Source organism: Mytilus edulis, chromosome 14 (genome assembly GCF_963676685.1).
Source record: "Mytilus edulis chromosome 14, xbMytEdul2.2, whole genome shotgun sequence".
Classification (NCBI taxonomy): domain Eukaryota; kingdom Metazoa; phylum Mollusca; class Bivalvia; order Mytilida; family Mytilidae; genus Mytilus; species Mytilus edulis.
This window is the reverse complement of record NC_092357.1, coordinates 63,528,687-63,556,682: the sequence shown is the minus strand read 5'-3', so window position 1 is coordinate 63,556,682 and position 27,996 is coordinate 63,528,687. Positions and strand designations below refer to the sequence as shown.

The following is a 27,996-nucleotide window of genomic DNA, read 5'->3' as shown; positions in this document are numbered from 1 at the left end:
TACAGAAAGCTAGTTCAAAGCCAACATCAATAAATACAAACATCACGTATAAACACAATAAATTAATTGTCTAGATCCTGGTTACGATGAACAGCTTCATATGATAAGCTAATGGAGTAACTTATTTCAGTCAAGCTGTGTCATACATTATATAATAAATGGAGCTTGACAATGTATGTAAGTAGTTTTGATGAGAATAGCAATTATACAGGTCAAACAGAAACGTAGCTTGGTTTCAATGAATACATTTGTACCCCTCACAGGTCTGTTTGTTAATCAGTGATAAATTAAGCCGTTGAGAAACAAATTAATTATACGTAAATAAATTCGATTCCAATCATGAAAAACTAAACATGCCATTTTGTAAATACCAAAGAAACGTTCAAACTCATGAGTCGAAATATAACTGACAATACCATGGCTTATTAAGAAAAAAGACAAACAGACACACTGACAATCGGACTAAAAGAAAAAAAAACACTCAAAACCCAACATATAACATTAAAGACGGAGAACAAACGAACCCAACAAAAAACTGGGGGTGATATTCGGTACTCTGGGAGGGTAAGCAGATCCTGTGCCATATGTGGATACATATTTACCATGTTTACATTGACAAAAAATGAATTTTCTTGATGATATACCTATACTCAAACCAGTTACTTGTAACATCTACTATTTCTGGTCGTTCAGTACCATTTAAACTCGATCGTCTAATTGAACTACGTGTGGGATAGATACTGTAATACAGCCATCTACATATCAGTGAAATACACATACACAAAACATAATATAAATACAAAATCGAAACATGCATAATAAGATAAAAAGATATAAGACTTCCTTTTCAAAGTGTTAAATTAGTTGTTCGGAAGTCGATTAGCAAGCCATTTTGTTCACTTCAAGGAATGTTTTGTAATACTGTCTGGGTTGTGTTGTTGTTAAGGTCTTTCTAACGATGTGTTTCTAGCCTCGAAATCATCTCATTTGCTTATAGTGCGTCATAATACTATTGTTTCGATTTCTTGGTAAATCATTTTTTCCATGACTTATTTCCAGAATATTCCGTTTTCCATTAGTAATTGAATTGAATAACCCTTTATATTGACATGTTGCAATATGATATGCTAGAGGTTTCCAATTGCATGAAAAAGGTATCATATCATTTCATATGAATATTCTAGCGTTGTAAAAATACAAAAATGTATGTACAGATTGGTGCGCAGAACATTAGAACTGATTTAACTAAGCTTTGTCTCACGTATTCAAAAACATATCTTACTTATTAGAAAGGTGCACAATATTAAGTGGTGAACTAGCTTTTAGGCATGTCAGTTAAATGCTAGTAGTCTGTAGTACTTTTTGTATTATTGTCACTTTCTTTATTTTCTTTGGTTACATCTTCTGACATCAGACTCGGACTTATCATGAACTGAATTGTAATGTGCGTTTTGTTATGCTTGTACTTTTCTACATTGTTTAAAGGTATAGGGGGAGGGTTGAGATCTCACAAACATGTTTAACCCCGCCGCATTTTTGCGCCTGCCCCAAGTCAGGAGCCTCTGGCATTTGTTAGTATTGTATTATTTTAATTTTAGTTTCGTGTGTACAATTTGAAATAGTATGGCGTTCATTATCACTGAACTAGTATATATTTGTTTAGGGGCCAGCTGAAGGACGCCTCCGGGTGCGGGAATTTCTCGCTAAATTGAAGACCTGTTGGTGACCTTCTTTCTCGCTAAATTGAAGACCTGTTGGTGACCTTCTGCTGTTGATTTTTTTTCTATGGTCGGGTTGTTGTCTCTTTGACACATGCCCCATTTCCATTCTCAATTTTATTGTTTTGTTTTCCTAGGTTTTTTTCTTTAATCACATGTCAGTTGATAGCATGATAACAACAAACCTGTTCCGGTAATCTAACGTAAGAGCATATAGTTCACTATCTTGAAGAATCGATATCTTGTTTGGCCCATCGAAATTACATCGCTTAAGCTCTTCTGGTGCAGTTCGTTCTGTCCAATAAACATGATTGTCCACTTGATCAATAGCAACACCTATTGGTCTCCTTGCCTGGGTCACTGTTTCTGTCATATAAACTTGTTCTGATGGATAACGAAATCTTGAAATAAGGTTAAGAAGATATTAATTAGTATGTACTTTTTATATATATATATAAATGTATGTTAATTAAATACAACTCAATTTATCATTTTATTGAGATAAATCCTAAAAAAAAACTATAACATATAAGTCGGAAATATGTACAGTTAAATGTGCAGGATAGAGTTGGGATCGATGGCTTGTTCGATGACATGCATCAATATAAAAACAAAGAATTAAAACCCTTTCCACTGTTATTGTTCTTTTTTCAAAATAAATTTTCGAGAGCAGGTAATGTGACTCTCTCCCTTACAGTAAACGCGTACAGACCTTTGGCCGACTAGTGGTAGCGTGTTCGCCCTGAGTACGGTAGGTCGTGGGTTTAAACCCGTCCCGTTCGAATCAATTACTTTTAAATTGGTATTTGCTGCTTCTCGACTAAGCAGGTGGCATTAAGGAGTAAGAGCAAATACCGGTCGGCTCAGTGTCAAAATAATGTGTCCGGGTAGGGTGACAAGTCTTTCTTTGGACTGTTATTTTATGAAATAGCATACTCAAAATTGCGCTTAGCACGTCGGTCTAGTAAAAAGCAGTGTTCATTTTCTAATTATAACATGTTTTCGTCCCGAATATGCATTCAATTAGCTGTTGTACGTGGAACAGCTAACCATCATCCTCATACAGCACTTTTGTTGAATAATCAATCAAACTGGTGCTTTGAAAACTTTGTGTATACCGTTGTTTTTGTTTTATCCTCTCTTGATAAACGATAGACAAAAGGTGTAGACAAATAAACTGAAATACTATATCCCTTTTGTCTCGGATGAGATCAACACATTATTACTGACTTTGTTCTAATTTTGCTCTTTTAGCTCTTTTCTAATTGATAAGTATCCGAAATTGATTCACACCGCCCCTTAAGTTTCAAAATATCTTTCACGCTCGGCTTAGATTGCTAGTTAAATTGATGTTTATAGTGTATCATATTGCTCCTTATCTTTTTTGGTTATTATACATCCTTGACTTTCAAAATTAGGCTTTGAGAGTTCATGATGAGGGTTAATCCAGAAATACACTTTGGACACCTTTTTTCATAACATGTTGTTTTTATGTTTACAATACAGAGCAGAAACACCCATGTACCATTCTTTGGTTAAAATTCCAAAGAAACATATGACAGACCTAAGATTACTTTGGATTTCCTTTTTGGTAAATGTCTTTGGAATATGTGTTCAAACATCAGGTGAATAAGCAATACCTTATTTTCGTTTAGCCTGGTTATGTATAGGTGATTTACGCATAGACGAGATGTAGTTTGAGGCTTTAAGTGCGGAGATACACACGTACAAGTACATTTATGTATGTTTGTATACCTAATATTTCTTTGTTTTCTATCATTAATCAACAACCTCATATTCTTCATTATTCGGGTAAATTATCTACGTGTTATATTTCGTGCTAATTACCTGTAAAAATCATGATAAACATTTGTTAGGGGACGACCATGTGATCTTCTAGTGGCGAACCGTAAGAAGTTATAAAATTTCTTGTCTTTCAACATGTTTAAGGTTATGATATTCATTCTAAAATCATTCTCCCTTTTCCCATCGGACGATTAAATGGTCGTTTCCATAACATCCACGAGAGATAGCAAAAACATTGCTTAGAAATTGCAAGATAAAGGCATTCAGTCTAGTACAATAAAGTTGACGATGTATTGATGTTTCGTATCACACATCAAATAGATATTTCGATACTTTTGATTCTCTTTCAAGTTTTGTTTTATTAAACATTTGCCAATATGAAAATAAAAATAATAATCATTATTGTCAGAACAAGAAGCGTTAGATCTGTGCATATATAAAGCGATGATTTAAGTTAAATCAACCATATTTTAATCTATTTTTGTTATGTGAATAATATTTTCCATTTCTTTATACCAAACACATACCTCAATATATCGTTTTTGTCCGCTCTTGGAAAATATATATATTCGTTGTTAGAGTCATAAACAAAACAATGTATGTAACTCTGTTGATTGATTAAGATATCTGATACGTTTCCAGTGTCCATGTTGAATTCTTGAATTTTACCAAAAGTTGAAAATATAATCTTGTTTTGAAGACCTGAATGGAAATTAAGAGGAATTTAAGGATTTGCTTACAATGCCATGTCCGTAACAAATACAAATACTAGTACTTAATATTTCTTTTTTTCGTGTATGTATCAAAATTATACTAGTATTTGTGCCGTCATTAATACTTAGCTATGAACAACCATTTATTAGATTGTTATTATTAATTGAAGGAAAAAAATAGTAACACGGTGACCGTTGATTCATTGTGTCAAACAACACGGTCGTATGACCTTGAATTCGATTACAAAAAAATGTTTTTGTCCCTAACGTTGTTTGGGTTTTTTTCTTGTTTTTTTGTTCTTTTTTTTTAAATTGAGCATCATTTGTTACTTATTTATGAGTTTTAAGCAGCATACTATCATCATCCACTTGCACTTAACAACAGCTCAGGAGTTTATTTTGCATTTACTTACTTTGTTATGTTTGTAGTAAACAGGTTTGTTTTTATGGCATAGGGATTAGGGCAACATACACAGTTTTAGGGGCGTAGCCACATTGTTAAAATTGAATTTTCGGTTAATCAACGTCAATAAGTCCAAGCATATTATCAATCTAATTGAATTGAACGTAGAAAAAAAACCTTATTTCATATCTGGTTGTTTTTCACTTTTCTCCAGACAGTGTATATTGCACAAGGGATTGAATGTGTTTTAATCTAGTTATTTAAGGTCTATGATAAATAAAAAATATATAGTTTGAAACTTTATGATTATTTTTATAATGACTAAAACTTCTGACATATTTCGTTAAAATGTCGGGTTTAAAAACTTGTTTATAAGCCTCCTAATATAGTATAATTGTTTTATAAATTTTGAATTACAAACAAAAAGAACACTTAGTTTATTCGACCGTTGTCTTAAAAGCAAACAAAGATGATCATTTTACAGTAGGTATTATGTTTGGACATTACTACAAGGTGTGCTTTCAACATATGCATTTTGTATTTATACCACATGCTTACTTTCTATTACGACAGAGGCCTACGCATATTTCCGATAGTACGGTTATCGTTTTACATTTTTGTTTTTATACTATAATTTTGCTTTAAGTGTCGATATTTTTCGTAAATAATAATGTAAATTATAAATGTCTTACCTTGATTAATAAAGCAGACAAAAAGGAGCAATTCAGACAATACCCCCACATAATACTTCATATTGTTGTTAACTGAATAAAAAAATAACTTGGTTATTCAGCATAAAACATCATTTTGAATATACAGAAGGCGCCCTAAAATACTTTTAAAATATAAGCTTTGTTTTTCAGCGTAACGTTACATGTGATTTGTCAAATAGAGATATCATGCTTTAGAGTAAGATTTTGATTGAATACTCAGTTTGACAACTTTCGCCCTTAATACCAATTTGACCTGAGAGTGCATTGTGTCTATTTAGGTGATAGCTCTTCTGTTAACGTTTACTTTAAGTGTGTGTTGTTCATGTTAATTGTTTTCTTGTTCAAATTTGGACAACTACATCACACATTGTTTGAAATTGTGCTGAATTTTAATTCAAACGAGGCTAATGAACGATTGATTGTAAAAATTAAGTTGACTTTATAGTGGTCTTCGGCTGTTTTCTGATTTTTGGTCTGGTTGTTGTACATTTGACACATATTCTCCATTTCCATTCTCAATTTTATAAGCAAAATTATATCATGAAATTTGCAATGCCTTAAGGCCAGTATATAATCTAAAACTGTAAGAGATATCACAAACTAAGGAAGTTTGCATATCATCAGCTAAATATTAAAAAAAACGTTACCATACCATATGCATACTAATGAACACAAATTATTCACATAAACATATCAGTGATATGTAATTGTATTTTCATATCCAGATAAGACCGATGGAGAGTTGTCTCATTGGCGCTCATACCATATTTTCCTATATCTATTAACCATCTAGAGTAATACCACGTCCGCCAAATGAGGGATGTGAATTAATGGGTTAAAGTAATTTGTCATCATGATGATGGAAGTTTTTTATCACTGTATTGGCAAACGATTCTGAAGAATATTAAGCAAAACAGGTAAAACAACTGTCATTTAGGTCTAAGTGAGTAACAATTTTATTGTTTATCACCCTGTAAGACGAAATTGAATATCAGACTGTATCATGCATATTGAAATTACTGAATCAATAGTTTTTATTCTCTGTAATAGAGTATCCAATGTGAATAACGCTACATACATGTGTGGATAGTTTAATCAAACACGCTCTTTAAAAAAGGTATCAGCTTATTGTGTCGCGATTCTATCTTGGTAATGTGTATTGCAGATGTATTGTCACGAATACATTTAAATCTGAAACCATATGATTCTCTTTTGTATATAACTGGGTCAGATATTAACTTTTTTATGTGAAATAACGAGTTGATGTATTTAACCGACACGAACACAATAAACTTTAAAAAAAAAAAAAAAGGAGAAACGATCTTTCAACTACAACTAGTTCAACAATATATCAGACACTGGTGGCGGTTTCAAAAGTCTATGTAGCAACTGCAAGCTCTTGAGTACCGAATAAGTTGGAAAATATATATCTTTTATGTAGGAAATGTTGGTTTATTTTTTATAAGGTTGAGGAGTTAGATACTTTTAAAATCAAAATCGAATCGTTTGTCATAGATTCTAGATGCAAGATGAACTTTGTCATATGATAAATAAACTCATCATAGATACCAGGACTAAATTTAGTGTATACGCCAGACGCGCGTTTCGTCTACAAAAGACTCGTAAGTGACACTCGAATCCAAAAAAGTTAAAAAGGCAAAATAAATACGAAGTTGAAGAGCACTGAGAACCAAAATTCCTAAAAGTGTTGCCAAATACAGCTAAGGTAATCTATGCCTCAGGTAGAAAAGCATAAGTATTTCAAAAAAATCAAAAATTTATAAACAGTAAATTTATAAATATAACCATATCAATGACAATTCATGTCAGCACAAAAGTGGGATGGCATTTGCACAATAAAAGATAAACCCACCACTACAAGTGTATTGATATCTTGTGTATATACATAAGACATTAACTAAAACACATGCATTTCACTATAACTAATATAAGATAGAATGATAGAAAAAAACTACAACAAAATACACTAAAATTTATTATTATCATTCTACATTCAATGCATTGGTCGGCATTATCAAAAGAAGAGAAATACATTGTATCAGCAGGTTTGATGCAATTTTAAGACGGGATATTCTATCACATACATGTCTTAAGTTTGATAAATGCAAGCTTGTTTCAATACTGATCATTTGATTATTGTTATTATTTTGACAATACAATTGAGAATGGAAATGTGGAAGTGTCAAAGAGACAACAACCCGACGATAGAAAAAAAAATTACAGCAGAAGGTCACCAACACTATGTATCACTTTAATAGTAATCTTCCTCATTGAATTGTCTTGGGTTTTTTTTCTGTAAGAACTTAATGATAATGTGACTTCCATTCTGGTATGCTCTATCAACCTTTAAAAAAGAGATAATATTTATATTGATCCAGGTGGAACACAAAAAAAACGATCAAAATTAGTTTTAACATTTTCACAACTTAATGCATGTTTTCTGTGTCAACAATTTGTATATGTTTCTTTTGTCTTTGGTATGACAAAACATAATTTAAACAATGGAAATAAAAAAATTAGAAATTAATACTTTTTTTTGTATGACAGTTGTGCTTTCGTTTGATGTGTTTTATCATTTTATTTTGCCGTTTGATAAGGGACTTTACATTTTGAATTTTCCTCGGAGTTCAATATTTTTGTAATTTTATTTTTTCAAAAAATAAATGGCCGCGTTTTGTAATCATGGTTATCCTTGTTTTATCCGAAATTACGGAAAGCCTGGTATAAGATGTTTTTTATGTGTATTTTATCATCGATATCCCTTTTATAAGTGTGTGTCAATATACACGGCAGATGATGATGTTGCATATATAATGATATTCATTTTGTTCTTCGAGAATCTTGTTTGATGATTGTAGTGTTGAATAAAATTATCAGTGTAGTTCCTAAAAAAAATATATACTCATGTCAGATCTAAAACATTTAACTAATAAACAATGCTTTGCAATAAAGTGAACCTAACGTACACTAGGCATGTCACATTCGTCACATGTCACATTCGCCACCCTCGGAGTATGCACATTTTTAATGGAATAAATAAACTCAAATGATGAGTGCAATTAATATATTCGCAACATTTTATTTATTTTCTATTTTTTGTACATTTTTTATTTGTTTTAAATGATAATGTATGTCGTTCCGGACCAAATGACGATGTTAAATTGCTATCTATCAAGTTTGAATCGTGCAGAATGTTATTAACTAATATAACGTAGTACTCACCTTGATGTCAATGCGATCGAACGGATAAATTGAATAAGCTACTTGCTCATGCAGATCAGGACAATAAAGTTACAATACATTTGGCATGTTATATATACATGTTATATGTTTATATATTTAACAACATACAGTAAAAAAGTATCTAAACAATTGAATACTGTGAATTCATTTATTGTTTATATTCGTTGGATACTAATTTTCGTGAATTTCGTTAGTACAGGGGAACAACGTATTTAAATGTTCAATGATCTACAGCTTTTCTAAAAGAATGTATTCAGTATTTACAAAAAACACAGAATTTAAGCATCAATGAATATGCAAGTTTTCGTCAATCCACGAATATGCAAGTGTTCGTCAATCCTCGAAAATTGGTACTTACGAAAATAAATGAAGCCACAGAATACCAAATATCATAATACAATTAAATCAAATTAAAAATAATATCACGGTTCTTTAATATAAGCAACACGACGTGTGCTGCCTGTGAAACAGGATCTGTGTACATCCAGGGCAACCTAAGCTTTGATGGTCTCGTGTTGCTTACTCTTTAGTTATCTATTTTGTGTCGTGTGTACCTTTGATCGGCTGTTGGTCTATACTTTTTAGCCATGGCCTGGTCAGTTTTTTTTCCGACTTATTAGTTTGTCCGTCCTTCTTTTTTCCGCATCTCGTTTATATTAGGACGTATATAAAAACTAAGCTACTTTGTTATCAAACTATGCGATTGATTTGCAACTAGAATGTATCGATTATAAAACATAGAATAATTACATTAGATGTATGTTTCATTAAAATACGTTATTTTGATTTGCTATTCTGCAATCTCGCGTTATTCCTTAATCAACTTCATTACACAACAAAATGTATCATTCATGGTGGTATATATTCCCACAATAAAGTGCACAGGTAAATTAGAGAAAAACGTGATAAACATTGTGGTTGCATGATCATAGCTAAAATGTAATTATAAGTATTGAATGCTTCTTTTTGTAACTTCATCACGTTGTAAAGGCGTTAACCGTGCACACATCTTTAGAATGGAACGCTTCCGCGCTTCATACAAAATGTACCTCTTTCAACGCCTTTACACCCCAATGAGGTTACAGAAAAGCATTCAATTCTTAAATAAATGTAGAATAGAATCGTATCGGTCAACATGTCATGCATATGAAACAATACAACAAAGAAGCTAGGTTAGTATAACATATGCAAAGAACATCAAAAACTAGTTTTGCATTATTAATGTATAAAAGAACTGATTATATAAAAATTCACATACTGAATACCAAAGTAGAAATATTTTAACGGGTGACATATGTGAAACAGGATCTTCCTACCCTGATCACCTGAGATGACCGCAAGGTTTTGTCGGGCTTCTTGTTGTTTATTCTTTAGTTTTCTATGTTGTGTATTGTGTACAATTATTTTCTGTTTGTTTTTAATTATTTAGTATGGCGTTGTCATTTTACGTTCGAACTTTGAGTTTGACTCTTTCGACGCTCTTTTAGACGTTATATACGTTTTGGTGTTTTTTTTAGAAAAAATATTTTTGTGACACGCTCATAACCATGATAACTGCGGTATCTTGTGTTTAATCTGCGAAGACGTGAAACAATTAGGTTAAGGTGGTACCTAACACTACAGGGAGATAACTCTGTAAAATCAACAGAACGTTTTAATGACGTTGTGTTCTTAAGGGAATATTAAGCTTCTCAATGATCAAAATAAGTGTTTGTCAAACTGCTATATAACCAGTGTAATTTTTCTGATTAAACGGTTGGTTCAATATTTTTGATTTTTTTTATATTTTTGTCAGAGGGTCAAAGTAAATACTTTGTCAAAATTTTAAGAAAATTAAACGAGCCAAATTGATTTTAGTTCAGGTGTTAGGTACCACCTTAAGCTATATATATATTTGCATGAAAATGTCAAGCAGTAACTATTTTTTTATCGCACGAGCTAAACAACACATAAAAAGAGAAAGATATGAACTATACTGCCACAGACATGCTATATTAATAATATCTAAAACAGTAGACAATTAGATTAAACTATCTTTCATGTTAGAGTCATGAACATGCCAGAAGCTTTGAACACTCACAGACAATTCATCAAGCAAACATATACATATATTATTTAATGCAATACTATATCGATAGAAACATACTTATAACGACTTTAAGGTGTACATCAAGTTTCAATTTAATAAATGTTTTTTATTTGAATCATAGATTTATCGATAATTTATTTTAGCATAAAAGATTAAAATTTTAACTTAGTCTAAAACCAGGTTTAATCTACCATTCACTACATAAGGAAATGCCTGTACCAGTTCAGGAGCAGGAACGTCGTTGTCCACTCGTTTGAATTATTTGAGCTTTTGATTTTGCCATTTGATTATGAACTATTCGTGCTGAATTTCCTCGGAGTTCAGTTGGTGCATTAGTCTCACTCAATGTATATTACAATTGATTCCCTCTTTTTTTTGTGTAGTCATGTTTTTTTATTCTTCATTGTAAGGTGAGATTTGAACATTTAACTAAAAGTTGGGTAAATGTTTATGCTAGTATTTACCTTTTTCCTTATAAACAAATAAACCATATATCCTTGTGGTACCTGGGTATATGACTCTTGCAGATTTCACTGGTGACAATGTGACTTTAAGTATCTGATTGAAATTGACACAGTATATTTCGCTATCAAGTACATGGATGCCTACGTTTTTTATGGTCGTATTCGTGCTAAACACTTTCCTGTCACCAGTTCCGTTTAGATTAGCAGATTTCAAATCACCTGTCGCGAAGTTCATCCAATAAATTCTTTCGTCTTTGTAATCTAAAATAAAAACATTTATTGTTTTAGATATGCATTCAGAGCACCGATAAATATTGCTACATTTATATATTTATGTAGTAAAAAAGTAAATGTATGTATACATTTTTATACCATCCTTTCAACATATGCTATCATTCAGACACATAATCTTTGATGTATTTCTCTCTCTCTCTTTTTTTTGATGATTGTGGTCAAGAAATATTTTTGTAAAAGTTAACGACAGCGTACGACGAACACCAAGTGATGATAAAAGCTCACTTGGCCCTGTGGTCCAGTTGAACTGAAAACACATGTATATAGTTTCTTTCTTTCTTTCTGTCTATTGTTATATAAGCTATAAAGCTAACACGTAAGACATAATTTACGTTCATGAAAATACAATGTTACAGATGGCAGCGCATAGCAAACGAGATTTAATATATAAATAATGTACAAGTGTGCAAAAAGCGACAGTGAAAGACCCTCATGGGAAGTTAAAAGTAAAAATCAAATCAAAAACAGAACTTCAAGGCAAATTCTGGAAAGTTATCCTTTGCAAATAAAAAGGCTCGAACACATCAAACTAATGAATATTAAGGTCTATAAACAACCCGCTCGGCATAGCCAAAGTAACATCAATGTAAAAAAAAAAGAAGTTAACAGGAAAGAACAGTATTAAAAACAAAAATAATAAAGAAAATGACTACAAAGACTATATTAAAAAAAGTTTATGAATTATATAAACTTGTAAATCATGTTATTTTTCACCTACATGTATGTGATACTTTTCAAAGACAAATTAATAACGATTGTACTATGCTCCTTACTATAACATACCTCTACTTATATCTGAAGCCTCCTCTTTAATCACGGTATGTATTTCAGTACCATCCAATCGTGATCGTTGTATACTTCTTATTGGTGTCGTTAGTGTTGTACTATAATACAACCATCTACAATTTTGATTTAAAAAGAAGAACATTGAAACATCACTTTATGAATTGTGCTTAGTTTTCCTAATTCAGTGCTTTAACATTTTGAAACATGCGTTACTTAATTTACTATTAGATCTATAACAATCAACAACAAAAAAAGACAAAATATCAGTGTTAAATTAGATTGCTAGGATATTTGTGTTTTTAACGATAGGAATAGCATTTGATATACATGTACACAACGATTTCCTCTTTCCAAAATTAGTGCATAACAATAAGAATGACGTTTAACAGAAAAAAATAAAATGATATGGGGTATTCATCCATAAAACATTATCAGTACATGAACAGCAAAAAAGCATTCTTTATCGATATAGTAAATTTATATTGACGAAAACAATAAGGTTCCTACATCCTAAATTAATGTTGACCTGAGTGTAATATATCCCCTGATCTGTTCAAGATTTTACCCAATTTTTATTCAATGGTTTATATGAGCGTTCTCAGACGTGAAGTGGAGTCGTTTTGATATTTATTAAAATAACAAAATTGATACAAACCTGTTTTGATAGTCTAATGTTAGGGCAAATAGTGGATCATCATTGAGGACACGTGATTTACCAGATCCATCTAAATTACATCTATAAATATTTCCGGCATTATATTCAGTCCAATACACTTGGTCGTATAACGGATCAATAGCAATACCTATTGGTACACTCGCATTAATCACAAACTCTGATGTGTAGGGTTGATCTGATGGATACTTAAACCTAAGAATAAAACTCGTTTAAAAAGCTCATTTATATCGGAATGTCATGCATAAAATAGCCTAGCCAAAAGCTAAAACACCTTAAATGAATGGAAAACAACTGTTATATTCTTGACTCACAAATTGCATTTCAAAATGTAGAATCAGATTAGCTGTATATGTTCAAGGTTTGAATTTAGTTTTTCATTTTCAAATATATTGGTCTCAATCATCACTGAAGATACATTTATTAAAAAAAGGTGCAGTGACATGTGTATCATAAATGTTGATTCAATCATAAGTTTGACCTTAACGATGGACTGTAATCATAAAAGAGTATAACTAGCTCAACATCCAGTACCTCGGTAACATATAGAAATATGGCTGTTTAATATATTTCATTTGTTGTAATAAAATGTATTACTACAGTCATAGCTCTGATTCCTTATCAAGGTTTTGCATTATAACGAATGACCCTTTTGGTTTTATGAAATTTTAAACGTATGAATAACGATTTTGTTTTTTTTTTTGGATATTCCCACCTTATACATCACTGAAGATAAATAATGCGCATTGGGTGCCTTGAAATTTGAAGTTGTTGCTTGTATCCTATTTTTGAATTATCAAACCATTAACAAAGTATATCTCTAAATTGGATAGGTTCGTTATACATATTCAAATGACATGTCAATATTCACCTAAGGATTTTGCTCCTTTTGGATTTGAATGTTTGACAGATTTTCGAAATCCTTTGATTTTATCCATGTAGTGCCATTAGATATTTTGCCAACTAACCCCTAGTTTTCTTTCCATACTTTTTTTTATGAAAATGATGTTATTATCTTACCTCTGTATGTCGTTCTTGTGAAGTCTTGGAAAATAGATATATCCATTGTTATAATCGTAAGTGATAGAATACACGTCACTCTGTATATTTGTTAATAGATATGATACAGTTCTAGTCTCCAAGTTGTATTCATATATTCTACCGTTATCATCAGTCATATTAGTTGAAAAGACAAACATATATGCAAAAACTGAAATATAAATTGAAAAACAAAATGAGTTTTTTCTTCTCTGTTATAAGTTGCACATAATTATGTACATGCATCCCTTGATCTTCGTTATATTACGTTAACAAGAAAATGTAAATACAATAATAGCTACGTAGAAAGTATAAGATTCATATCACATGCGTGGCATATTTAATTTGAAAACAAATACCACAATCATGTACATTTTTATGACATGTCTTATATTTATAGAATGCAAATTTCCGAAGAAAAAAAATACACATAAAAAACGATTGTTCTCAAATCTTATTCCTAGATTTCTTCCCTAATTAGAAAGACTAGTATCTTTGAAAAATGTTTATTATAACATAAACTTCAATAGTCTGTTAAAAACGTCTAACGAAATTTCTACAAAAATTTATTAAATTCTGCTTTAATAAAATATAGAAAATTATCAACAAAATATGATTCCACATTTTGCTTAGTGTATTTTCACAAGTGTAAGATTGTTTGGAAGTTATAGACCCACCATATCAAGTGGAATTGAAATAGTTGTTGTATTTTCATTATATTTTATATTGATGAACTGTTGATTGAATAAGTACGATAAGAGTTCTTCTTCTTCGAAAATCAATTTTTTGACCATCATAGCTTAAATGATGTACTATGAATTCCTTACTATTAGTTGAATACCAAACTTCGTTGATTTCTTTGATACTCGTATGCATGTTATGGGATTTGGCCTGGGTTGCAGGATAAAAGGAAATGGGCATAACATTTAAATAAAAAAGTAAAAATATGGAGAATAAACAAAAGTAGCAAACAAAAACGAAAAAAGGAAAACGGGCAAAATCAATTAAATAATAAAGGATACAAGTAGAGTAATGCGCAAATCAATAACAGAATAGTGAGAAACTGCTACAGAATATTGATATAAAGAACCCCAACCAGACCATCCCTTATGTTAATGTGTTGTTCTTACCTGTATTTATAAAGCAGACACACATAACAAATTCAAACAAGACCAGCACGTGTAGTCTCATGTTGAGGAAACACAAATGATAGGTTGATACGTTAACCAAGACTATGCTAGCAGATATAGCATACTTCTGAAGATATAATAATCAAGCGCATTAATTTAATAATTTCTTGGCCAATTTCGTCGTTCATTCAGAATGAGAGCGAAAAAAAAGAAAAACCCAAAGCCTTTTATAAAGTAAAATATTAAAATTAATGTGTTTAACTGATCAAATTTGATGCATTTCTACAAAATATAATAAGAGTACATAGTATGTATTAAGCTAAAGTAAAATTATGACATTTGAAGTGAATTTTAATGTGCGTATTGTTATGCTTTTACTTTTCTTCATTGACATATATGGTATAGAGGAGGGTTGAGATCTCATAAACCCCGCCGCATTTTTGCGCCTGTCCCAAGTCAGATGCCTCGGGCCTTAGTTAGTCTTGTTTTATTTTTTATTTTAGTTGATTGTGTACAATTCGGAGTTTAGTATGGCGTTGGTGACCTTCTGCTTTTGTCTTTTCTATGGTCGGGTTGTTGTATCTTTGACACATTCCCAATTTCCATTCTCAATGTTATATTGAATCAATACCACAACCCTGTCTAAGGCAAATACATCATCACAGATATTTTTGTTATTAAAACCCCTACAAAGGAAAACATGAACTTTGAATTTCGTTATAATGTTACTTTGTATGTCATTTAAATATATCTGCATTGCATGGAATATGAACAGGAAGTATGTAACCAAATATATCCCCCTTAAACACACACTTCGACAATCGCAAACAAATGTAATGTATTACTACAATTATCAAGCTAAGGTATATCTTATAACAATAAATATCGATTGAAAACAAATGGAATATGTATTACTTGGAAATGAAAGATGACTGACCACAATTGTGATCGTGTCGTTTAATATTAAAACGACAAATGAATGTGCTTTTTATTCCTAGCAGTCTTTTAGGTTTGTTTCAGTGTGATAATAATGTTAGAAGACTGCATGTTCGTTATTTCTTTAGGCTGGATTATGTACAAAATGATGTAGGTAATAATATTGATTATATCTGAATGCAATATTTTAACTACAAATGTAATTTAATGTGATTTGTCTTTTAAATTTCGTTTATTTATTGATTATGCATTTTATCTCATTTTGATAAATAAATTTGGATATGAGTATCCCGACTTACAAAGTATTATGCTCGTAAACCTTTGCATAAATGTACGCATCCATCTAACAACATGCTTAAATTGAGTCTCTTGACAAATACTTATATGCAGAATAACCGCTAGTAACAAAATTGTTACTAGTATATAAAAATGTCTTCCTTTGTTCCGAGGTGTATTTAAACTTTAAAAGTTTAAACACAATAAACTAATTTTAAATTTTATATCCGTCAAAAAAAGTAATTCAATCTTCTTCTATCAATGAATTGTGTCTTTTGTGTAATATGTCAAGTCGTTCACGATTTACTTTATTGTCGTTCTATATAGAATGACGTTGTCACACGATTGAGAACTTTATACATTTTCTAAAGCTTTTGTTAAAGTTGTGTCGCGTAATGGTTTTCACAATACACAAAAGTAAACGGAAAATTATAACACAATCATTTGACGAGTTTTCAAGCATTGCAAATCAAACATGCAGACAACGAAATACAGTAGCTGTGCTTGTTAAAATAGATATATAACAATAGATCAAAGTGTAACTCTATATATTGCATACCTATGTGTATAAATACATTTCATTGTGTATGACTAAATGAATGAACTCGGCCAATTATTCTAAAACAGGAGAAACATATTACTTACGACTTCTCTATGCAATCACCATTTAAATATACTTCACACGCGCTATATGCTTCACTTTACTATCGCGCAACAGTTTCCTGTGTGAGTTATGCAAATGTATTTATTGTCAACCGGAAATGTTAAAGGATGAATTACAATTCACTTCAGTGATTTTCAGTCGATTGTATTTTAAATAAATAAATTAAGCTTATGGTAGTCCTAATAATGTTAACTATTCTTGTTATTGATTTTGTTTTCTTCAAATATTCGGAATCCTCTAGTGCTATCTATGAAGTGCCAATACAAATTGTACACATTTAACCTACATTGTAATGTTCTTTTTGTAATTTCAAAACAAACAATAACACGCGAAGTCGCGGGGATTTAGAGCTTAATTGTAAGTGTGTAGCTGTGTCTGGAAAATTTCAATAAAAGACTTCATGTCTTGACAATTTCAGAAAAAGTATAAAAATTCATAGGTACTTTGAAACAGTTTGAGCCCTTTTCGTTGCTTACACAGTCCTTTATTATTTTGTTTCTGTTAAATCCCATTATTTTCGCGTTTGTTTCTTCTCCTAGGCGATCACTGCTATTCTATTAGAGAGTCTTTATAACGCGATAATCAGTGTCCTCACCCCGATTACTCTTATGAAATGTATGTGCAAGTGCAAAACTGTAAGTCCTGTTTGACGTAAAAGCGAAAATGCAGGCATTTAAAGCTCGGTTGAAAGTATGTTACCTATTGGAGGATGATTTTGTAAATAAAATTATGTCTGGGGAATTTAAGAAATGAGATCAAAAAGAATATAGGTACATGTACGTGGAGACAGGACGGCATTTTTAAGCCCTCTCTCTTTTTTCAAAGTCCGTTGTTATGTTGTTTCTGTTGTCTGTAAACTATGGACATACGTATATAATAAATATTAAAGTGTATTTAATTTTTTCTAATAACCATTTTTATCCGGATGCCTTATCATGTTTATGTTTGCCCCCCCCCCCCCCCCCCCCAAACTGAATTGTCATAAGAATAGATTACAAATGCGACTATGCACGGTACCTATAGAACACAGAGGCATTATGGTTAATTCATTGTGAGAGGAAGAGCAGAGACACACAAAACTAGGTCTTCTCGTTTAATAGTATAGACAATTTAAAAGCTTTTTTTTTTAATTTCATAAAATCCTTTAATCGAGTGATTGAAAGAAAAAAGATAGCAATTGTACATGTAGAAAAAATTTAGAGAGATACATATACCAAGTCAAGAATATAAAATTTCTGATCCATTCGTTTGACATGTTTGAGATTTTGACTATGCCCATTTAATAATAATGCTATTTTGTGTATTTCCTCTGTTTCCTTGGAGTTCAGTATTTTTTGTTATTATACTATTTACTTCAGAAACAAGGGCACGAACCTTTTATTTTGTTTCTGCCCTTTTATGTTTGTTATTTATATACTTTTTAATAAATAAAAATGTTATTTACAACAGAGATGCGAACATTTTGATCTTCGCATCATCTGAAAGTCTTAAAATGTGGGGTACTGCTCAAAATGATGGCTTTCGTAAAAAAAACTGTTTTAATACTAGCATTAATTTTATGTATTTAATCAAATCATAAGACATTAAAAGCGTTGTATTATTTCCTATTTCGAAAACTATACTCGTTACATCATTTTCATTACTGTTTTAACCCTCCTCAAATATGATTTATTTTGTTCTTGACTAAAGTTGATAGATAAACTGGCTATAGCTGTTACTTAATATATTTTAGAAAAACAGCAATCGAACAAGAAAACATGTAAAATATCCGGGATGTCGACGATAATTCTTAAAACGTAGTAAAGGACGACAACACTTATATCAGGAGGTAACTTTTCATATTTCTCTTTATTTAGTTCCTACAAAGTATATACGGAAGTGTCCATTAGCTTGATGTTTGATTTTTTCATTTTCCATTTGATACGTAGAGTTCGGTGTTTGCTTAAAAATTGTTTCAATGATTTTTATGTAGTAAACATAAAGTACCAAGTTCGTATTAACAACGAAAGTGTAGCATATAAATCTGCTGAATGATTAGTATAAATAGAAAACATAGTGAATCGAAAAAACCTGTAAGGTATATTTGTACCATGATTAATTTTCTATTTATTAATTATCTAAAGGTTCAATCATACGAACTACGTGTTGTCAATAGAAGTCAAATGAATATGTTAAAATAGAAAACGAGTCATGAATTTAAGAATATTCGTGATGAAAGTTGGTGTTACTTTTAAGACAGGAACATTCAACATTTTCCGTTGAAGCCTGTGGATCACAAAATGGAGTTCCACGCATTGGTTTTGTATACACCGATTATTGTGTTATGTTTTGTTAGTCAAGGTAGGCAACGTACATGTGATACAATATTGAAAGGTTGTGAAAATGATTATAATCGCATTCAAACAAAACGAAAAAGCAAAAATGAATTAAAGCAAAATCAAAAGACAAAAGAAAGAAAAAACTAAATTAAATGAAACTTAAAATCGACATAAAGAATGTGTCAAAGTGACAACAACCTGACCAAAGAACAGACAACAAAAGAAGGTCACCAATAGGTCTTCAATACAGCGAGAAACTGCTAAAACACATGAATTCTAAACACAAAAGACAGATATGGAAAGAAAAAAAAATCCCTAAAGAAACTTTTATCTGGCTTGCAAGGTATTACGTTTGATTATTTGGAAAATGTGTTGTTCTATGTGTTCTATATTGTATATATGAGCTCTGCTGATATTTGTTATTCTTCCTTGTACATATACATTCCTACACTGTATATTATATCCCAAAAAGGTAATATCATTCATCCCTAGAATAGACAACATGTTAAATTATTTACATTAAAAGTTCCAATTTGACTAAAATGGAGATAAATGAAATATTGTTTTTTTTCTTCAAATAACAGGAGTCTGTAACCATGTTTTGTTCTGGGTCTGATAGAAAACACATTCTGTCTTTCAGAATATAATAAACTCATATAGTTTCGATCTCTTCCTATGTTCAGCTGAGGTTTCCCAAAATATTGGTTTCTTACTATCATAGAGTTGTGTTGTTTGCATGAAATAAACACTTTTACGAACAAATGTTGGTTTTTTTTCTGCGCGTTGCCGTGTAATTTGTCTATCTTGATATAACAACATACATGTATGTGGTTTAAATTGTACTTGAAGGGAACGTCACAAAATTTGAAATTGAAAGTATGTTACTTTTGTATAAATAATCAATTATTTAAAACTAAAGACATTTTATTTTATTGAATAGATGTCAATTTTAAGTTTTAATCCGACTACCGATACATACCAGACCGTTTATCATTTTGTTCAGTATCTCGCTTGCATATAATCACGACATATCTTATTACAATAAAGTAGCAATGGCTTTGTCAGTTTATTTTCGATCTATGAGTTTCCCTTTTCCGCTGTTTTTTTTTTTTTTTTTGCCCCTTGTATACCAAGAATATACAATTTGTAAATCAAACGAATTTTGAAATGTCTAAAGCCTCTTTCAATAATGGGTTTGAATCAAAATTTAGTCTAGCAAGGTACATGTATACAATATATTTGGTTGTAATAAAATGATCAACTGGAAATCTACCTGACTTAAATCTCACTCCTGCTTTACCGTAAGGTACACAAGGAAATAATCCCAAAAGAATATTTCAGAGTTGTATGTTGAAATGATTTCGATCAATTTATCAAGGAGATATTTTAACTGCAATAGGTAAAGAGCCCAAAAAGGTCTATGCTCTAAGAGAAAAAAATACTTTGCCCGCCTTTTTTGCCAGCACTTCGATACTATTGTTCAGATAATTATAACACTATCATTAGCAACCTGAAAAAAAATATATACAGTTGCATTTAGCGTTTTGTTTTCTATAAGTTTTTTTAAAAGGAGGAACTTTACATGTGTGTTATAACACAAACAATCAACAAATAGCAATCAAGACAGATATGAATCAAAGACAACAACTGCCCAACTGACTTCTGAGAGACCATTGCGAGTCTCAAAACCACTAAATCAAAAAATAAATTATATACAAAACGCACCGGCATTATAGAACTTGCATATTTGTGAAGACTAGTTCACAGGCAATTAAAGCTAACTTCCAAATCATGTACGTCAAGACAACAGACAATTGTTTCAGGTGTAATATATGTGCGAATCTTGTCGGGATATTGTAAGTAACTATTGTAACTGCAAGTCATAGATCATGTTATGAATGTAATCTGTAGTGATGTATATTCCAGGTCTTTCAAACATGATTATCCTAACGGGTTATAGCTACATGAAAGTTATCAACCTGGATACTGGAGATGCATCATATTTACTGACTGATCTACAAAGTGACATTTATTCTATAGATTATGATTATAAAAATATGTATATTTATTTTCCAAGATTTGATAAAAACGACATATTAAGGTAAGCTAACTGTTCTAAAATAATATTATATTAATGTATATGAGTTTATAAATATAATATGTATAACTTAAAGAAAGAAAACACTTTAACATCTACACTTTCTGTTCTATACGTAAAAACAAAAAGTTACCGTACAACTTCATGAACGTGAAAAAGTAATACAGTATGTTAAGCTCTAATTGGCCTGATTGCTCCGACATAAAAAGCGAAAACGGCTCAAATGGGTAAAAAAAAAAAACGTCTTTTTTTAGTATATGATCGCTTTTGAACAAAACAAAAAAAAAAAATGAACGAACGTAAACCATTGAATAAAATGCTACTGACTTAAAACATACATAAATGTTATCTTACATTGACCCTTTAATATCACTTTTCCAGCATAATAATAATAAATTGGTATACTGTGGATTTATTTATTTCTGGGTACTATTTTCAGTTAAAAGTTAAAAATATGCTTTTAATTACGTGGTTTAGTCAATGGAAATGGGAATGGGAATTTGGAATGTGTCAAAAAGACAACAATCCGACCAAAGAGCAGACGACATCGAAGGCCACTATCGGGTCTTCAGTGCATTACAAAAATCTCGTTTTGCAAACAAGCTGAAGAAAAAATTTCAATATTTATAACTTATCTGCTGTTGTTTTTTATGTTATCGTTATAGAATACTTCAAAACTTACTGTTTAAAATAGATACATTATAAAGAACAATAGATTTATTCATGCTCGTTGAATGTCAATTTTCATTGATTTCGTGGGAACAGGTTAACCACGAATCAAAATGTTCAACGATTTGTTAATTTCATATATGCTTTTAATGCAGAGATTGGCAGAACCACGATATCAAATATCCACAAAAATGCAATAGTACGTCAATCCAAGAAAATTGATACCCACGAACATAAATGAATCCACAGTATTTTATCTTCAGATTTAAGTATCCATCAGAAAAGGTGTACAATTTGGAAACTGTTACAGTTGCAGATAAACCAACAGGATTGGCAATTGATCCAGCTAATGACCATTTATATTGGACAGAACAATCCAAAGGAAATCTGTACAGAAGCAATTTAGACGGGTCTAAGAAAACATTTATACTACAAGATGACATTATATTTGCTCTTACAATAGATTTCAAGGAAAGGTTTGTATCTGACTAGTTACGCAGGGTACATAATAACAAGACCATATATATAATAAAAAAAAATGTGATATAATTTCCTATGAGACAGCTCGTCACAATAGACCAAAATAACACACAAATTAACATGTATAGGTCATCGTACGGTTTATGTTTATACTTATACATGTTTAAATCATATATTTGGGAAATATATCATATCAATCAGTGATATAAGTGTCATATATTGGTTATAACATTAAAACATTAAAATTCGAATTTGTCATGAAATTCCTTTGTTGTTGTTGTTTATTTTTTTGTGGGTTTTTTCTTTCTTTTTGCTGTCTTTCGTCTACGTTTACTATGTATGTTGTGTATGGATCTGTTTTTTTACTCGGATTTTATTTTCAACAAATCGATTTGTGAATACTGAAATGTGATATACTACTGTTGCCTTTACTAATACTAGTATTATATTTCAGAAATTGGTTTGTTATCAGTTAAATTGTTTTATCTGTTAGGCCTTTCAAAGTAGACTATTCGATGTGGTTTGACTCCTATACGGTTGCTTACGTCTAATTCATTTGATCTTGAATGGATATTTGTCTAATTTTCGAGCACACTGCTTCTCTCAAATTTTATATATGTTGTATGCATTAATGTATAACCTATGTTAGTTCTTGTGGATAAAAACATTTGTATATTACAAACAGATGGCTGTACTACAGTACCTTAGGAACCAATAAAACAATAAGTCGATCAAGACTCGATGGTTCTGAAAAGCATACATTTATAGATGTAAAGTTAGAAAAAGTCACTGGCATTAGCATAGGTTAGTTCATTGTTGTATGCATAAGTCGTCTATATAAAAATATATATGATTGGAGTCTGTAAGCTGTCGTTATACTTGTGTGCTATTATATTAAGAGCAAATTTCTATCTATCAAGAATCTGACGTATATAAATTACAAGTATAGTTATATACACTAAAACAAATTGTATATAAACTAAATATTTTGTATTTAAACTAACAGTGTCTTATAGTAAGCATCATCCCCTGGTTCCTTGCACACAAAAAAACGTTTTCACAACGTTAACCAGTACAAAACTGGTGTATTTGATGACATTTTACCATGTTTTAATGAATGATAATGCACAGCATTTATCTTTGTATCAGATTATAATAGTGGTCAGCTTTACTGGATGGAAAATGTGGAAGGCGTATTAAAATCCACGGATTCGAATGGTACTTATATGATGAAGGTTTCTAGCACATTAACACCTGGAGCAAGCATGGGCATTTCTGCATATGATGGTGACATATACTGTTCAAATGATATGCAGCTGCTTCAAGTAAAAATTTCCGGAGGATTGCGAAGACCTTTTGTTATATACTCAGAAACAGATACGATACATGGTGTACTTTACATAAACGAAAAAGGTAATTTGTAACAAAACAAGTTTGAATATTCATTACTGTTTTCAAATTAATTATCATAGATAAGAGTCACATACTAAAATTATTTTCCTGATCCAGTTATGAAGGGATCTCAAAGTAGATGCAGTTATTAGAATTGTGTATGCCAGACACACGCTTTGTCTACAAAATACTAGTGGCTCTGCACTTTTTCATCGCGTCATTGTGTTATTGTGCAAATTTAAGTTTTGTATTCTTGTCTTTCCTGTTTGCTAATGTGTTTTGTCTATATTTTTTATTGTGCTCATTTGTGACATATTTTTTGAATTTATGTTCATTAAGATAATTATATAATGTTGACTGCTGTACCCCTATTAGTTACATTTTTACGTAGTGTGTATGTTTGCTTTGTTCAAGAATTGCTGTCAATATAATGGAATTAGTCCGATTGTTATACAGGTTAGGAGGTTCGTCTAGCTAGCTCTAAAACTAGATTTAATCCGCCATTTTCTTCAAAAGAAAATGTCTTTCTAAGTCAGGTAACTATATGATAATTGTCACCCGTTCGTTTGATGTGTTTAAGAGTTTGATTTTCCCATTTTATTTTGGACTTTCCGTTTTGAATTGTACTTGGAATTCATTATCTTTGTGATATTACCTTTTTAGACTTACATTAAAGTTTATAAAAGTTAAATTTTTACTAAATTACAGCCTCGTCAACCTCCTCTCTATAATTTTTCCTCGAATGTAATTATTCTACTACAATGGTCCTGCAAGTATCCAAATCTATTACCAATGAGACCATTTCAATTCAGAAATTATAAATATGTTCTTCTCCTTAGCAACAATAACGCAAGAACTAGTAGAAATTCCTCTTCTAGTTTTTCATGTTTGTATACATTGATTGTGATACCCTACTAGTCTTTGTTGACTTCATATCTTGAAAACAAAAATTCCAGATTTTATCTTTGTTTCAAATAATGTTATACTAGGCATGTGTAAACTGTTATCCTGTCCTGTACTTTAAACAAAATTTTACACAACAGTTTATTGAAATATAAAAAAGATAACATCACTAGAAGTAACCAATCAAATGTTTACCTCTTTATAACCTATATATAATCTTTGAAATAAAACACCAAACAAAAAATATCTTGTGCTTGAAACAGTCAACCCATCCGTTAATGAAACATATTTTTTACTGCAATAAAAGAAGGATTATTTTCAATAACTATCAAGCTCAATGGAATTGTTTATCTACCTTTGTTTCGTATGCAATCAGATTTAACGTTATATGTATTGGTGGTATTAAACTTTCTAATACGATTTCAAAGAAAGTATGGAAACCGTGGTCGGTGTATGTGCAGCCAATATTATCAAAAAGTTAATCGGATAACCCTAAAACTTATGTTATGATTAAATTCATTTTGATTTGGTCGGCTGATTGTCGGCGTGACTCGGTATTTAATATGCATGAAACAGCTTTTGAACGTTTGACCATAGCCGTTCCAGGTGTTCAACATGTGAATACGGACGCATGCTGTGATTTGCTGTTGGGTTTTTATTGTTTCGCCTTGTATATATTATTTTCAATATCGGTTGATCAGAATTTATTAAATGTTGTTTATATTAACTGTCACATTGTCTATAGCAGTGTGTGTTGACTGATTTAAACTTTGAATGTTATATTCTTTTACATTCAAATAAAGGCCATTTTATAATGCAGGCCAATATCCTGTTGTAACTACCAAATCAGACAATTATGTTGTGGATTATGGAAGTTCTTTGACTACTGACTGTTCATTTCAAACATCTGAATGGAATCCCGTTCGTGAAATATATTGGCAGTTCAACAATAGTGGAGTGATAACACATATTGCAAAAGAAACCACGGGAATATCAGGAAGTTCAATAGAAACACCATCACTCACAATTTTCAATGCAACATCATCTGAATCGGGAACATATATTTGTTACGTGAAAAATGATATTGGAACAGGACAAAGTACACCAATATATGTTACAATAACTGGAGGTTTGTAAATCTGACATTTAACTTTTTTTCCCTATTGTTTTTTTTTTGTAAGAATATAATCCCGTTTTAGTACATGTAGCATACACGAAAAAGGGTCAAGCAATAACGCTGTAATTACATTGTCTTGGTGAATATTTTTTTTTAAAATACAGACACATTTGATTATGAACCATTCTATCTCTGTGGGAGGTCATCTAAAGGTATTCATATTTCACTTAATATGCACAATATGCAACAATCTAATAACTATTAGACAACGCATTACTTCAACAACGATTAAAACCTCACCGTATGATATTTCAATAAATACTATAGAAATAAGGAGTTGAGATTTGATTGGGAAATGAGGCAACTCTCTACGAGATTCCAACTTTCGTAGCATATGAAAACAATAGGTCAGATTAAGGTATTCAACAATGAGCAGAACCTATACCAAACAGCAAGGTAGCCAATATTGGTCACATACTCTCATTATTTTACATTCAACAGACGCACAATGTAAAGTCCCCTGATGTATTGTGTAGCCAAATTCGACTGCCTCAATTCAGATTCGACACATTTGACCGATTGTGGATTCAAAAGATGGATGAAATATGAACATCAGGCCATCATAATCTTGTCTCACTAATCTCTATTGTCTTACTATCCTCTCATTGTTTGTGTGTTTCCGTCATTGGCGTCATCTTCTACAAGATATTATCTACGGTAAACTACTGCTCCTTAAAACACATACACAAGATCTATCTATCAAACATATAATGATATATAGATTTGAACAGATTAAGACATCCTTCTTATTTAATTTTTGAACCAAGACTAAATATACATCTACGTAAACATTAAGCAATATCCTACCATATTATTTTAAGTGTTTGTTGTTTTTTAGAATTTGTTGACTATCTTTTTGTTATGTTTGTACATTTTACCATATTTGTATGGAACCAATTTGGATACACACCATATTAAAGTGTTATCTTTGTTTAGAACTGTACATGTATGCTCACATATATAATTTATTAGCATGTAATAATTTAAATGCAGATGTGCCGACGGTTTTCGTTGGAGGTAAAAATTATACCATAGGGTACGGCAGAGAAATTGCATTAATCTGTAACATATCATCTGACCCTCCTGCTAACAATGTGTATTGGGAGAAAGTAGCCCATGGGAGTAAACACATACTGAATAATTGGACAATCGGTATTCAAGGCGTTTCTGTAGATACACCATCGCTAACTATAATGGAAAGTACTACCGCAGATATAGGAACGTACCGATGTGTAGCAATAAATGATATCGGAACAGGATTTAGCGAATTCATAAAGTTGGACGTAATTGGAGGTAGGTCATTATTAAATTAAATAAATTGATTAATGTTTTCACTATAACGACTGTTAATAAGTATGCAGTTTAAAGTTGTCGAAAAAAAATAAATATACTCCTTCAAAAGAATCTACACTTTCAGTTTGACATTAAATGACGTGTAAGTAGCTTACATACGATGACATTTCACATACTATTGTTTTATATATTACAGAGCTGCCAACTGTCACGATCGCAGATGATTTACCAGAAATAAAGTATGGAGAAAAGGTGCGGATATTGTGTGCGATTACCAGCAATCCACCTCCAACCAAAGTTTACTGGGAAAAAATATATAATGGCATATCCAAGGTGATAAGTAATGGGACATCAGGTACAGAAGGAATTACGGTTGACAATCCATCGATGACTTTGCTACATGCAACAGATTCGGATTCAGGACTTTATAAATGTTTTGCTGTCAATGTATTTGGAATGGGGTACAGTTCATCAACTAAACTTACTGTCATAGGAGGTACATACCTTTACATAGACATGTATTACAATCAACATTTTAAAACACTTTTTTCCGTTCTAAATTATAATCCTGGTACCTTTGTTAACTATTTTCTTACATTTCAAAGGAAAAAAGAGTTCTAACAAACTACTTATTTCCGGGGAAATGCTACAAATCAGAAAAATGCACAAAACCAAGTTGCAATCTATTCACTGATATTA

General features: G+C 31.1%; 2 protein-coding genes across 3 annotated transcripts in view; one reads left to right on the top strand and one right to left on the bottom strand.

Moving 5' to 3' along the window:
* Nucleotides 1-62: 62 nt before the first annotated feature.
* LOC139504398 (low-density lipoprotein receptor-related protein 6-like) lies at nt 63-17,049 on the bottom strand. The gene is made up of 9 exons (XM_071294477.1): nt 16,949-17,049; nt 15,092-15,218; nt 13,944-14,133; nt 12,906-13,118; nt 12,248-12,363; nt 4,052-4,226; nt 1,904-2,119; nt 645-755; nt 63-135 (listed from the first exon to the last, which is right to left on the bottom strand). The coding sequence occupies exons 2-9, from the start codon at nt 15,150-15,152 to the stop codon at nt 63-65; spliced, it is 1,155 nt and encodes a 384-aa protein (XP_071150578.1). The 5' UTR covers nt 15,153-15,218; nt 16,949-17,049.
* Nucleotides 17,050-19,138: 2,089 nt separating this feature from the next.
* The window catches only part of LOC139503830 (uncharacterized), a 304,074-nt gene continuing 295,216 nt past the window's right edge, over nt 19,139-27,996 (top strand). For both annotated transcript variants that reach the window (XM_071293768.1, XM_071293765.1), the window contains exons 1-8: nt 19,139-19,307; nt 21,212-21,386; nt 22,316-22,528; nt 23,218-23,336; nt 23,682-23,945; nt 25,648-25,956; nt 26,998-27,297; nt 27,494-27,793. In XM_071293768.1, the coding sequence (XP_071149869.1) occupies nt 19,247-19,307; nt 21,212-21,386; nt 22,316-22,528; nt 23,218-23,336; nt 23,682-23,945; nt 25,648-25,956; nt 26,998-27,297; nt 27,494-27,793 (1,741 nt within the window). In that variant the 5' untranslated portion in view covers nt 19,139-19,246. The remainder of the gene's footprint in view (nt 19,308-21,211; nt 21,387-22,315; nt 22,529-23,217; nt 23,337-23,681; nt 23,946-25,647; nt 25,957-26,997; nt 27,298-27,493; nt 27,794-27,996) is intronic.